This window comes from Lucilia sericata, unplaced genomic scaffold (genome assembly GCF_015586225.1).
Source record: "Lucilia sericata isolate MDLA Ls3-8-SP2 unplaced genomic scaffold, ASM1558622v1 Contig000682F_arrow, whole genome shotgun sequence".
NCBI lineage: Eukaryota > Metazoa > Arthropoda > Insecta > Diptera > Calliphoridae > Lucilia > Lucilia sericata.
The window spans coordinates 113172-126059 of NW_023994686.1; the positions used below are offsets into that span (position 1 = coordinate 113172).

The 12888-nt window shown below is 28.5% G+C and overlaps 1 protein-coding gene across 1 annotated transcript; it reads right to left on the minus strand.

Annotated features, from left to right (window-relative positions):
* Positions 1 to 1681: 1681 nt before the first annotated feature.
* LOC119607275 (pH-sensitive chloride channel 2) lies at positions 1682 to 12785 on the minus strand. The gene is made up of 7 exons (XM_037961136.1): positions 12331 to 12785; positions 3897 to 4021; positions 3414 to 3821; positions 3188 to 3346; positions 2968 to 3123; positions 2538 to 2905; positions 1682 to 2418 (listed from the first exon to the last, which is right to left on the minus strand). The coding sequence occupies exons 1-7, from the start codon at positions 12408 to 12410 to the stop codon at positions 2173 to 2175; spliced, it is 1542 nt and encodes a 513-aa protein (XP_037817064.1). The 5' UTR covers positions 12411 to 12785; the 3' UTR covers positions 1682 to 2172.
* Between the last annotated feature and the right edge of the window lie 103 nt (positions 12786 to 12888).

Here is a 12888-nt window from a genome sequence, read left to right on the forward strand (position 1 = left end):
TCGTATCTATCAGAACGGTCTCAATTTGTTTCGTTTGGTAATGTTAACTCGACAGTTGGTCATGTTACATCTGGTTTGCCTCAGGGCTCTGTTTTGGGGCCCCTGCTCTTTCAGTTATATTTAAATGATTTTACTTCTGACTTATCTAATAGTTTATGTGAATTATACGTTTTTGCAGACGATATATACCTGTTGTATGATGTCAATTCTGTTAGAAATAGCATTTGTAATAATCGTTTAAATGACCATATGGATTCCATTTACAATTGGATGCGAGAAAACTTGCTCGATATAAACTCAGCAAAAACAAAAGCTATTTACTTTGGAATACCAAATTCCCCAGCTCTCTATCCACAAATACGTATAAATGGAATAAACATCCAACATGTTGATGTAATTAAATGTCTTGGTCTTATTATTGATAACAATCTTAGATTTAATGGTCATGTTGATTCAGTTTTTAATGGAATCAGTTTCATACTAAGAAGATTATATGCCCTAAAGTCATACACACCTTTTCATATCAGACATAGATTAGCACATTCCTTACTTATGTCGAAAGTAAACTACTGTCTTGAAGTTTATTCTGGAACATTATCCAGCAATTTTGATCGTCTTGAGAGAATTGTAAGGAGAATTGTTCGTTATGTGTTCAATCTTCGATTGAATGATCATGAACGTGTTACTGAAGCTGTTTCTAAATTTTTAGGCGTTAACTTTAATGATTATGTAAAATTAAGGCTTTTGCTTCAATTTTACAAAGTCATGAAAAATGGACAACCTCCTTCTCTTGTTAATAGTTTTTCATTTCTTAATTCAACTCGTAATAGCCAAATTGATATACATCGTATACATATGTCAATATTTGAACGTTCCTTCATTATAAGAATAAGTCGAATTTGGAATAATTTACCCAATGCACTAAGACTGTTTTCATATTCAAATTATACTTATAAGAAAAAAATTTTAGAATTTTTTCGCTCTACTTATTACAATTAATAACAAAGTTATACTCAAAATTATGTGTTATATTATATTTCCGGTTTTTGATGGGTTTGAGTAGTGTTAAGAATATTTTTTTTTCTTTTTAAATTATATTTGGTAATAATTTATTCGGCTGGGGGGCCACTTATGTATGCATATGTAAATAGAATTTATTTTATTTTTTTTTTAATTTGTAATTACATTTATTATATATAATTATACAGTTAATGACATGAATATAGATCTAACGATACATGTATTATTGGCCAAGAAGGCTTTCTATGTATTGATGTAAATAAATAAATAAATAAATAAATAATCTGGGACCACGGGAACCCAAAGGGCAGCAATGGTCAGAGATTAGATAGCTCGTGCACTCAGCAAGTTGTTTGTTCATGGACTGGCAGAACCATGTACCTGCCTGTAAGAAGCACAAAGGGCCACCACACACTGGTTGTAAAAGTAAAACCGCTAGGTATTCACGTAAAGTACTTCGACTTCTGCTTGTCAATTTGATCGTCTTTGTTTATGTTTGGACGGAAGGCTTGGTTTCATCACTATATAATCTGGCTTGATTTCATCATGACAAAGTTTTATAATGGGCAAATAGTTTATGTTCCGATTTTTCACAAAAATAACAAATTTTCATTTAAAATACCATTAAATTCACTAAAAAAACAATTTATTTTTTATTATAATTGAAATATGTGTTAAAATTTATTTATTTAAAATATGTTTTTAATTAAAAATGAAAGTTTTTAAGTGAAAATTTAAACTAATGAATTAAGAATTATTTGTAAAAGAGATGATATAAATATATGATGGAATACCTCATATTTACGCTATAAAATTTTCAATGAAATTTAATTTTTTTTTAACATAATTAATTAATAACATATCTTAAAATCATGAGATAGCACTTTTTACAGTTAAATACATAATGTTGTTATAAACAAAATGTATATCCTTAAGTACCTAGTATTCCAATTAACTGTTAGAAATAGCTAGAAATGTCTTAAATACTAAAATTGTAATAATTTTCTTAATCCTCTAATTTTTTTTGGTTTATTATCTTTACAGGAATAGTTTACCAAATTCAAAGGAATACCAGGTAAATTATTATAAGTACTTAATATAAGAAAAAAACAAAATACCAAATAACGTGTGTACGTATTGATATATAATTTTTTAAAAACAATATACAAATGTCCAATATAAAGCATTGAAGGCAAGAAACATGATAGGGAATAGAAATCGTGATCGTCTATCAATCCACATGGCAATTTCCTGTGGTGTCATGGAGGTGAATGTTGTATTTTCGCCATTTTTATTATTAGCATCTTTATTATCCATGTTTATAACATGATCGGCACTATTTTGATTACTCGATATTGATACGTTATCGACACATTGTGTGGTAATTATTGGTAGATTCTGTAAGAAGGAAAAAAATGAATAATAGGTTCAGCTTTTCATTAATATATAAATTTAAATGTTTTATTTATCGGTTATATATAGTCTAGACCTTGGTCCCGTCAATTAAATATACTTACATGCACCGTTAAGTAATTATTGAAACCTGGATTAACATTGCCATTCATTACACTCTCCGTACTGGAGACTATATTATCTAAACTCGAGCAAGATCTGGTTCGCGATTGATTATTAAGGCCCAATTCACGACGAGCAGGGCGTGGTGTTAAAGTAGATTTTAAAATATATTTACTATTGACCTTTTTAAGTTCAATATTTTCTTTACGTCTCCAAATGGTATTCACAAAGGCAAATTCCACCAAGCTGCCGAAAATGAAGAAAGTACAGCCCAGAAACCAAACTTCCGATACCTTAATATAGCTAACCTTGGGTAAAGTTTTACTTTGAGACGAAGATAAGGTTATAAACGACAACATAGTACTGGTGCCTGTAATAAAATCAAACAAATATTAAGATCTTAACAAATGGTATAATACCTCAAGTACTTACCCAACATAATACGTGGGGGCGAGGCATCAGCTTGTAACCAAAATGATACCCAGGAAATGGCTACAATCATCATGGAGGGCAAGAAATAGTCCATAAGATAAAAGCCTATTTCACGATTAAGGTTAACCGTAAAACTTAACGAACTGTAATTGCCAACTATATAACAAACGATTAATTAGTTTGTTGTAAATAATAAAAATAACTTCCCAGAAATACTTACTGAAAGCACCATGTCTAAAATGCACCTCATTTGAGTTAACCACCGTTTCATTGAACCAATAGTGTTGCATGTTATATTCCGTTAAACGCATATCCGGATCAAAAGATATGGGTGTCTTTTCCTCCCACTCTAATACCAATTCTGTGGTATTATACATCCCTAAAACAACACATTATTCTACTTATAACAAAATATCTTTAATGGACATCGTTCCTAAACTACTTACAACTTTCGAGCACCGTTGAACAATACTGTTCATCGAATGGAAACTTTTTAAAGTTCATCCAACAATATAGAGTCGCCTGCAAACGTGTCGAAATAATTACTTGGCCTTCGGGTGATATCGAGGTTAGAACATCTTTTTCATCTGTACCCAATATACTAGATTCACGTTCGTTGGCAAAGAATATATGCGGCAACCAAAGACGTTCACTTAAATGTTTTTGTCCCAATATATTTTCCTTACGATTGGGTGCATAATTCGTGTAGGCCAAACGTTTATCAATAAAACGTAACTGTAGTAGAGCATGCATTTTAAATTGCAACAAATCGGAATTAAGATTCTGCATGTAGTAGATATAAATTCGAGCCTTAACCGTTATCGGTAGACGTTCTCCGTTACCTGTACTATATTCTAAAAGATTCGAAAACAAGTAGAAAAACGTAATATTGTAATAATGAATTATTTAATTTATTGTTAATAACTTACGTATGGGTCTTTCTAGACGATCATATCTGCAGACATGCGTTAGTCTTTGTATTAATTGAGATTGCTGCAATGTATTGGCATTTTCGAGTGACGGACACTCTTCATCGTCTGTGCTGGCTAACGCTCTGAAAAGAGATAAGGAAAATTTATTTTATTAAAAAAATTATAATTCAGAATATTGCGATACTTAATCAAGCTAAATTCTTCTAGAGTAAATTGTATCCAGTAAAAGATACAAAATTTATTCACTTGCTAAACATTTTGAATGTTCACTATTAAAATTTCCTACAGAAATGTGATCAATGTTTTCTACAGCAAAGTTTATAAAGTTAAAGATCACTGATCAAAATAAAATATTTTATGGGGTGAGACGATCACTACAAACAATTTTCTATAGAAAAATTTAACAAATAAAATTCCATAGACAATTTTTTCAATTAAAAGAGAACTGATCTACATTTTTGATAAAAAGTTTTACCAAGTGAAAGATCACTGTTCTGCATTTTCTATGGAAAGTCAATCTATAGAAAATGCTATAAGTGAAAGATCGCTGATCAATATTTTCTATAGGAAATTTTTGTGTCTACGATCACTTGCAAGAGATATAGAAAATGTAATGTAAGTGAATGATCACTAATGAACAAAAGATCAACATTTTCTATAGATTTTTTTTCAAGTAAAATATCAATGATCAAAATATTCAATAGAAAATATAATCAAGAAAAGGATCACGGATCATAAGTTGCTATAGAAAATATAATGTAAGTGATCACTAATGAGCAAAAGACCGTTAGTGATCAAGTGAAAGTTTTTAAGTGAAAAGATCAACAGTTTTTTATAGATCAACATATTCAATATAAAATTTAATCAAGAAAAGGATCACTGATCATAAGTTGCTATAGAAAATGTAATGTAATTGATCACTAATGAGCAAAAGATCAACATTTTCTATAGACATTTTTTGAAGCAAAAATCAAATGTTAAAATTAAAAATTTTCAATAAAAAATTTCATCAAATAAAAGACTGATGATCATATTGTTCTATAGAAAATGAATCATGGCAAAGATCTCAGATCAAAATTTAAACTTTTCCCAGATGAGAGATCACTGATCAAAATTTTTATATAAAATTTTATTAGAAAAAAGATTAGTGATCGAAATTTTCAATGGAACATATTATCAAGTGATAGATAGATGACAGATCAAAATAGAAACATTTTTGTCAAATCAAAGAGAACAGATCAAAATTTTCAATAGACCTTATTATAGAATGAAAAATCACTCATACAAGTGGAAGATCACTGATTGAAATATAAAATTTTATTAATAAAAATATCACAGAACAAACGTTTATACTAGAGCCCTGCATGAGTAACTCTATTTGCTACACACAATGAGTGACTCATTGCATTGCACTCAACTCATTGTTTGTTTAGAATAGTATTTACAAAGTTTTGTTATACTCAAACGTTGTGAGTACTATCAAGTGAATGTGCAACTACATTCAAATCGAGCGAGTAAACAATTTGTTTATGTTAAAACAATACAAAATAGATTGTTTGAATCGAATGAATCGATTCAAACTTTTTCTTGAATAAATGGTGAAAATTTTGAATGCTGTTAAAACTAGTTCCTGTGGCCCGAATTCGCTGAAATTTGGTAGTCTTGAGTACAATTGATGACAAGATAATATTATGTTCGAATATTCGAAATTAAGTTCGAAAATTCGAAGTTATGTTCGAAAAATTTTTTATGCTTTTAAATTATTCTTTGAGTCCAAAAAACTAAAAAAAAAATTTTCGAAAATTCGAACTCATGTTCGAAAAAAATTTAAAGCTGATAAAACCAGTTTCCGTGGACCAAATTGGCTGAAATTTGGCAGTGTTAAGTACAGTTGATGACGCTACTATATTATCTTCGACTATTCGAAATTAAGTTCGAAAATTCGAAGTAATATTCAAAAAATCTGTTAATTTGTCGAACTTAAAAATTGTTTTGCTTTCACTCGATTCACTCACTGTATACTACTTGAATTGAATCACACAAACACTCTCATTACTTGTTTCGTTTGAATTGAGTATTGACTAACATTCCTTATTTTCAAATATACTATTCATTTCATTCATAAAACAATGAGTGAGTCAAACACAGTGTTTGAAAAAAATCAAATGTTTTAATTTATTATTTAAGTCACTCATGCAGGGCTCTAGTTTATACTAAATTTTCAATAGAAATTTTTATCAAATAAAAGATCATTGATCAAAATATATATTTCATAATGCGAGAGATCATTATCATTAATCATAATTTTAGTAAAGTAAACGATCACAGATAAAATTTTATCAAGAGAAAAATTAGTGATCGAAATTTTCAATAGAAAACATAGAAAATTTTGTGAAATCAAAGAGAACTGATCAATATTTTAAATAGAATATATTTTAGAATGAAAAACCACTGATATAAGTGAGAGATCACTGATGAAAATATTAAATTTTATTAAAGCCCCCTTCACACGAGCACACAAGTAATATGATCTGTCAAAATTTTGTGTAGAAGAGATCGGATGGGACCGTCTAAACGCAATATGTAATGAAACCATCAAACATTGAGAGAAAATACGGATGGAAAATTTGACATTCGTATGGCTCTCTTCATTTTTTGAAATGATTCAAAAAACAAGCAAGTCGCATTAGATCAGGGATGTATTTTTATGCAAACACATAGAAAAAAAGTGAAACAACTGTTTCCATCTTACTTTGTTATTGTTTTATACCAATCGTGTAAACACTAGGGTGATCGAGTCGATTTTTCAACCGGTTTTAAAACCGGTTTTTTCTGCATTACCAGTGTCGGTTTTTTCTTAATGCTGATTTTTCGAATATCGAATAATCCGGTTTTTTCACTTTTTAAAAACCGGTTTCGAATACTTTTATTTGCTTTGTATTCAAACATTATTTAAATGAAATTTTTAAGTAAATCATAATACAGCCCGTCTAAATTTTAAAAATATTCGAGTCGAGGAAATAGCGTATATTTTTCTAAAGCTCCTTTGGTTAAACATTTTTGATTTTCCTAATTAATTAAAAAAAATTATTTGTAAAATTGATAACTATTTGATAAAATTTTATCAATCTTAAGATTATATTCCAATTATAATAATTAATTTACGGCTGAAATTTTATGGAAGTGTTGGAATGCCTATGCAAATTTTCTAAACAGGCCTTTTAGAATAAGCTAGGATTACATAGTACTTTATGTTTAACAGAAGTGTCCCACTTTTTTCCTAATTTTTTTTATAACCTACACCACTTTAGTGGGGAGGGTATATTGGATTTGTGCTGATGTTTGTAACATACAAAAATATTCGTCCTAGACCCACCTTAAAGTATACCAATCGGCTTAGAGTCGATTAAGCTATGTCCGTCCGTCTGGCTGGCTGGCTGGCTGTCCATGTAAACCTTGTGCGCAAGGTACAGGTCGCAATTTTCACGATAAGTGGATGAAATTTGGCACGCACGTTTTATTTGACCCAAGGAAGCCTATTGAAAATGGTCAAAATCGGTCCATTATTTCACCTAGCCCCCATAAAACAGAACCCCCCGAAAAGGGCTTCTGAGCTCATAATTATGTTAAATATACAGATATATCTATAAAATATGGCACAACTAAGTTTTATAGAAGTCTTGATGACCCTGCCAAATTTCATAAAGATCGGGCCCCATTTGACCCTAGCTCCCATACAAAGTCCCCTTCAGAAAATTACTTGAATGTCCAAAATTAACTTATAAACACAAATATCGCGATGAAATTCAGCACAATAAAATATTATATAAATATATTCACAAAATTTTATCGAGCTTGGTCCATATTTGCTCCTAGTCCCCATATAAAGCCTCTTTCAGAATATTAGTTTTTCATCCATAAATTGCTTAAATGTATCGGAACAAGGGAATATTGAAGATAAATGCTTTATTATGAAAAATAAATCACATTTAATATTCATAACTGGTGTAGGGTATCATATGGTCGGCCACGCCCGACTATGCTTTCTTACTTGTTTATTTGAAAGAAATAATGTAAATCAGACGACTAGATCTAAAGTTCTAATCTTTTAAACTGTTCGGGCCATGTTTTATTAATCAAATTTAAACATAAACATTATTTTTTTCAAATTAAAATATATTTTTTTATATATAATGAAAAACCGGTTAACCGGTTTTTTCTGAATTTGAAAAATATCAACCGGTTTTTTTTAAATGTTAACTATTCGAACTATTCGAAAACCGGTTTTTGGAAAATGTCGAATAATCGATCACCCTAGTAAACACAGAAAATATAAATCATACGACTTTTATTCTCTTTTTTGTCATACGGATGGAATTTCATTTTACTTTTTCATTAGACTTGTCGTACGTAAAGTGTGATCGTTTGAAGGGCCCTTAAGCAAATTATCACAGAGCAAACGTTTATACTAAATTTTCAATAGAAATTTTTATCAAATGAAAGATCATTGATCAAAGTATAAATTTCATAATTCGAGAGATCATTATCAAAATTTTTCTAAACAATTGTTATCAGGTTAAAAATCATTAATCATTATTTTAATCAAGTGAACGATTTGTGATAAAAATTTTTCATCAGTGATCAAAATATCAGTTTAAATTTTGAAAAAAATAAATTATTTCAGATTCTGTTTTAGTGCTGTTCACTTTCTTTTGACGCCCACAGTATATTAAACACTTAAATTTAAAATTTAAAATTTACAGATTTCTGAGAATAATATTTTTCTTAAATTTTTTAAAATTACTCATTTAGCGGCAAATTTTTTTCGAAATTCAAATAATCACACGTATTTTTTACACTTGTTCTTTTCTGACTGCAGATGCGAACAAAAACAATTTGTATTTATTTTAAATATTATTTAAAAAAAAACAAATAAAACTGAAATACACAATGATTACTGGTGACTGACTACTTCCAACAAGCACAAATAAAACAAAATAACGTCTGTTTCTTTTTTAATAAGTTTTTTTGTCAAAGCTTGAAAATATCAACAATTGGGAAACCGAGCTATTTAAGACGACTGTTATATACCCTAATATATTATTGAAAACAAAATTTCTTTTCTTTGTATAACAATAAACAAATACTTTGTATTTTTAATTAAAAAAATAGCAATTTATATATTAATCGTAGAAAATTTTGTTACGGTGATCTTGTGCATTCTAGAGATCGTCATCATACTTGTCTGAGACGTTTTGTAAAATTGAATTTCCATAAATAATGTTAGTTAATTATTTGTAAATATTACATATTCGTATTTGTTTGTCTTTGTAAATAAAATTGTGACGATCATTTAATTAATAGCGTTATATTTATTAAAAATATGTTTTTATAACAGTAAAATAGGTTGGCTCCTATTTTATGGACGATAGCAGCTAAAATATTTATATTTATTACAAAACTTCCATATCGTTATAATAATTGATTTCACTACTTTGAGTCCTTAAAATAAAACGTGACTTACACGATGCTAATTCGTGATCGTCATCGAGTTCACTTACTTTTAGCTCCCACTGCTGTTTAATTTTTTTAAAACGGCTAAACAACTGTTTCAATTTTCAAAAACACACACACACAACTCTATTGAACTTTATTTAAATATAAAATAAATATTTGTTATAAAATTGTTATAAATGTATATGTGCGACTATAATGAATGTTTCCTTTCTTTTTTATTATTATTATTTTAATTAATTTTTTTGTACTTATTATTACTATTTATTTTCTTAAGTAATGCATATCAACGTAATAGAATTTTCTAATTAAAAATACAAATTTAATTAAAAAGAAAACTTTCTGTAAAATATTTACTTTATGCAAAAAAAAAAAAAAGAAAAATTATGTAACTTTATTTTTTTTAAACAATAAATTTAACTAGACTAAAAAAAATCCCCAAAAATGTCGAAACTGCTGATTTTTGTCCAATTATTATGATAAAGCAATCGTTACATTTTTCGAAATCATATCAATATTTTGTCGTTTGTATAACGTAATGATTCGTTTGTTTCATTAAATATCATTTAATTGTTTTAATGGAAGAATATCATAGGCCCGTTATCTCAGTATCCGGTTATTGTTTAATAATTTTAGTATGTAAACATATAATAGAATAGTCAAATGGCTAGTTAATAGATTTATCAACAGGCTAGTCAATATACTAGTCCACAGACTAGTCTCTAGGCCAGTTAATACTTAACATATTAATTCATAGACTCTTCAACAGACTAGTCCACATACAAGTCAAAAGACTAGTCCATAAACAAGTCAATAGACTGATTCATAGACTAGACAAATTAGTCCACAGACAAGTAATGAAACTAGTCAATATACTTGTCCACGAACTAGTAAATAGACCTATAAATAGTCTAGTCTATAGACATGTATACATACTATACTAGCCAAAAGTTGACTCCATGACTGGTTCAAAATATATCACATAAAGAGAGAGGGAGAGGTAAAAAGAGAAATCTTTGAACATGGAAAAATTTACTGTCTTTGCAAAATCATTATTATTCGTATCTGTAAATATAAATTGAATACTTCTAAAAGGAGTTATGGACTTCTCTGGAGGCAAAGCCGGTAAAGCATACCGATTACTCACAGAAGTTTATGGCGTTCTGTTGCAAAGAGCAAGAGTTAGTAGTTTGTGCTTTTCGGAAGTAGTGATTTTGACACATTTATCTCGATCGCATGTAATTAGTTTGATTCATTCATGGCCTCAAAAGTTGAGCAGTTATTTTGGCGGGGAATCCTTATGTTGTCAGAACGATAGCAAAAATATCATATCTATCTAACAATGACCTCACTTTGAATAAATTTAAAAATCTTTTAAAATCTCTATTAAAAAGTTATACACCCAATAAGAAACGACTGTTAAGGAATGATCTTTAGTTGTTTGTTTTGCCCTCAATGGAGAGTTTAAAGACAATCAATTAAAATATTGATTGGAAAACATATGATCTTCATTGTTTTGATTGATTGATCATTGCTTGATAGATGTCAGAAGTCGGGAGCTTTATATGAACACCTGCCTAACGCTTTGTCGAATCAGGCACTTGGCTCAGGCTACGAAGCTATGGCCTCTGATCTGATCGTCAACAGAGCCAACCCTGAACATATCCGGCGAATTAAGAGTATTTTCTGAACTATTCAACCCAGAACACTTTTTAGACACATTTGTAAGGGGAAGGTAGGTATATAGATAGATAGATAGATAGATAGATAGATAGATAGATAGATAGATAGATAGATAGATAGATAGATAGATAGATAGATAGATAGATAGATAGATAGATAGATAGATAGATAGATAGATAGATAGATAGATAGATAGATAGATAGATAGATAGATAGATAGATAGATAGATAGATAGATAGATAGATAGATAGATAGATAGATAGATAGATAGATAGATAGATAGATAGATAGATAGATAGATAGATAGATAGATAGATAGATAGATAGATAGATAGATAGATAGATAGATAGATAGATAGATAGATAGATAGATAGATAGATAGATAGATAGATAGATAGATAGATAGATAGATAGATAGATAGATAGATAGATAGATAGATAGATAGATAGATAGATAGATAGATAGATAGATAGATAGATAGATAGATAGATAGATAGATAGATAGATTAGATAGATAGATAGATAGATAGATAGATAGATAGATAGATAGATAGATAGATAGATAGATAGAATAGATAGATAGATGGGTTATTCTTGTATGACTTATCAAATTTTATGAAGTAATTCCACGATTTACTTCGTTTCTGTTGATGTCGCAAACATTTCCATTTAAGTCTCCTAGTCGTAATAAGAAAATTCACAGGGATTCCAGATTGTAACTTAAATCCTTACAATTTTGGAATTAATAAATACATAGAAAAGTAAATTCGACGATTTAAACTGTGATAATCATCTCTCTGGTTTAGGTTTCACCGCTCGATCGGTTTCAGTTTATTTACTACCAGCAATGAACTTGTAATTTTTTTTACACATACAATTTAGAAGCAACCTATTAGTATATAATAGAAACTGGGCAGGGTTATAGACATCAATTGGAAACATATTTAACCAACATCTTGCAAATGGTTTGTTTTTCTTTAAAATTTATTAAAAAACAATATTTATGATAAGAAAAAAAAGTATTTTATTTTGTTATGTGTTGTATTCGGAGAAAACTTTTTTCTTTGTTAGTCATACAAGTTTTGGGAGTTTGTAGGTAAATATAGGTATTAAATACATATATACACTAGAATACATATTTATATGTATCTCTAGAAGTAAATAAATATATTACATATTTATATCTATTATTAGAGTTACTTTTATATCAGTTAACATCATTATTACTTACGTTGTATTAATTTGTGTGACAATTAGTACCAAGGTTATTAATAGTACTTTTGTAAAGATTTGAAAATATATATTTGTCATAGTGTTATTGAGATTTTTTAGAATTTATTGTAATATAAATTATTTAATTAATTAATTATTTTTTGCTATTGATTAAAAGGGGGTAATAGTTTAATTTGAATACCACATTAAATTATATATTTTTTTTAAAACTTCCCCTTAAATTTAACTAATTTTCAAACTTAAAGGTTTTTCTTTGTTTTATTTTAAACTTTTTTTTTTTCAAATTTAGTTTTCAGTAATATCTGTGAACACGAGAACCACCGAGTTATCTTAAATTAATAATTTTTGATGTCGTTGTTATTTTATTATTATTTTTTTTAAATTCTATTCTTAATGTATTTTAAAGATTGTTCGCGTTAATTGTTGGCCACAGCAATACTTTTTTAAAACTAAAAGTTCTTTTGGCGTATTATATCATTTTTATTGTTTTAAGATACTGATAACGTGCAAACGATTTCATTTTTTTAAAAAAAGTAACTAAAACAATACTCTAGCT

Coding starts and splice junctions, on each gene's coding strand:
- LOC119607275 (XM_037961136.1), bottom strand. CDS start 12,410: ATGACAAATATATATTTTCAAATCTTTACAAAAGTACTATTAATAACC. Junction 4,022..12,330: donor GTCACACAAATTAATACAAC/GTAAGTAATAAT, acceptor ATCTCTTTTCAG/AGCGTTAGCCAGCACAGACG. Junction 2,906..2,967: donor GCCCCCACGTATTATGTTGG/GTAAGTACTTGA, acceptor ATTTTATTACAG/GCACCAGTACTATGTTGTCG.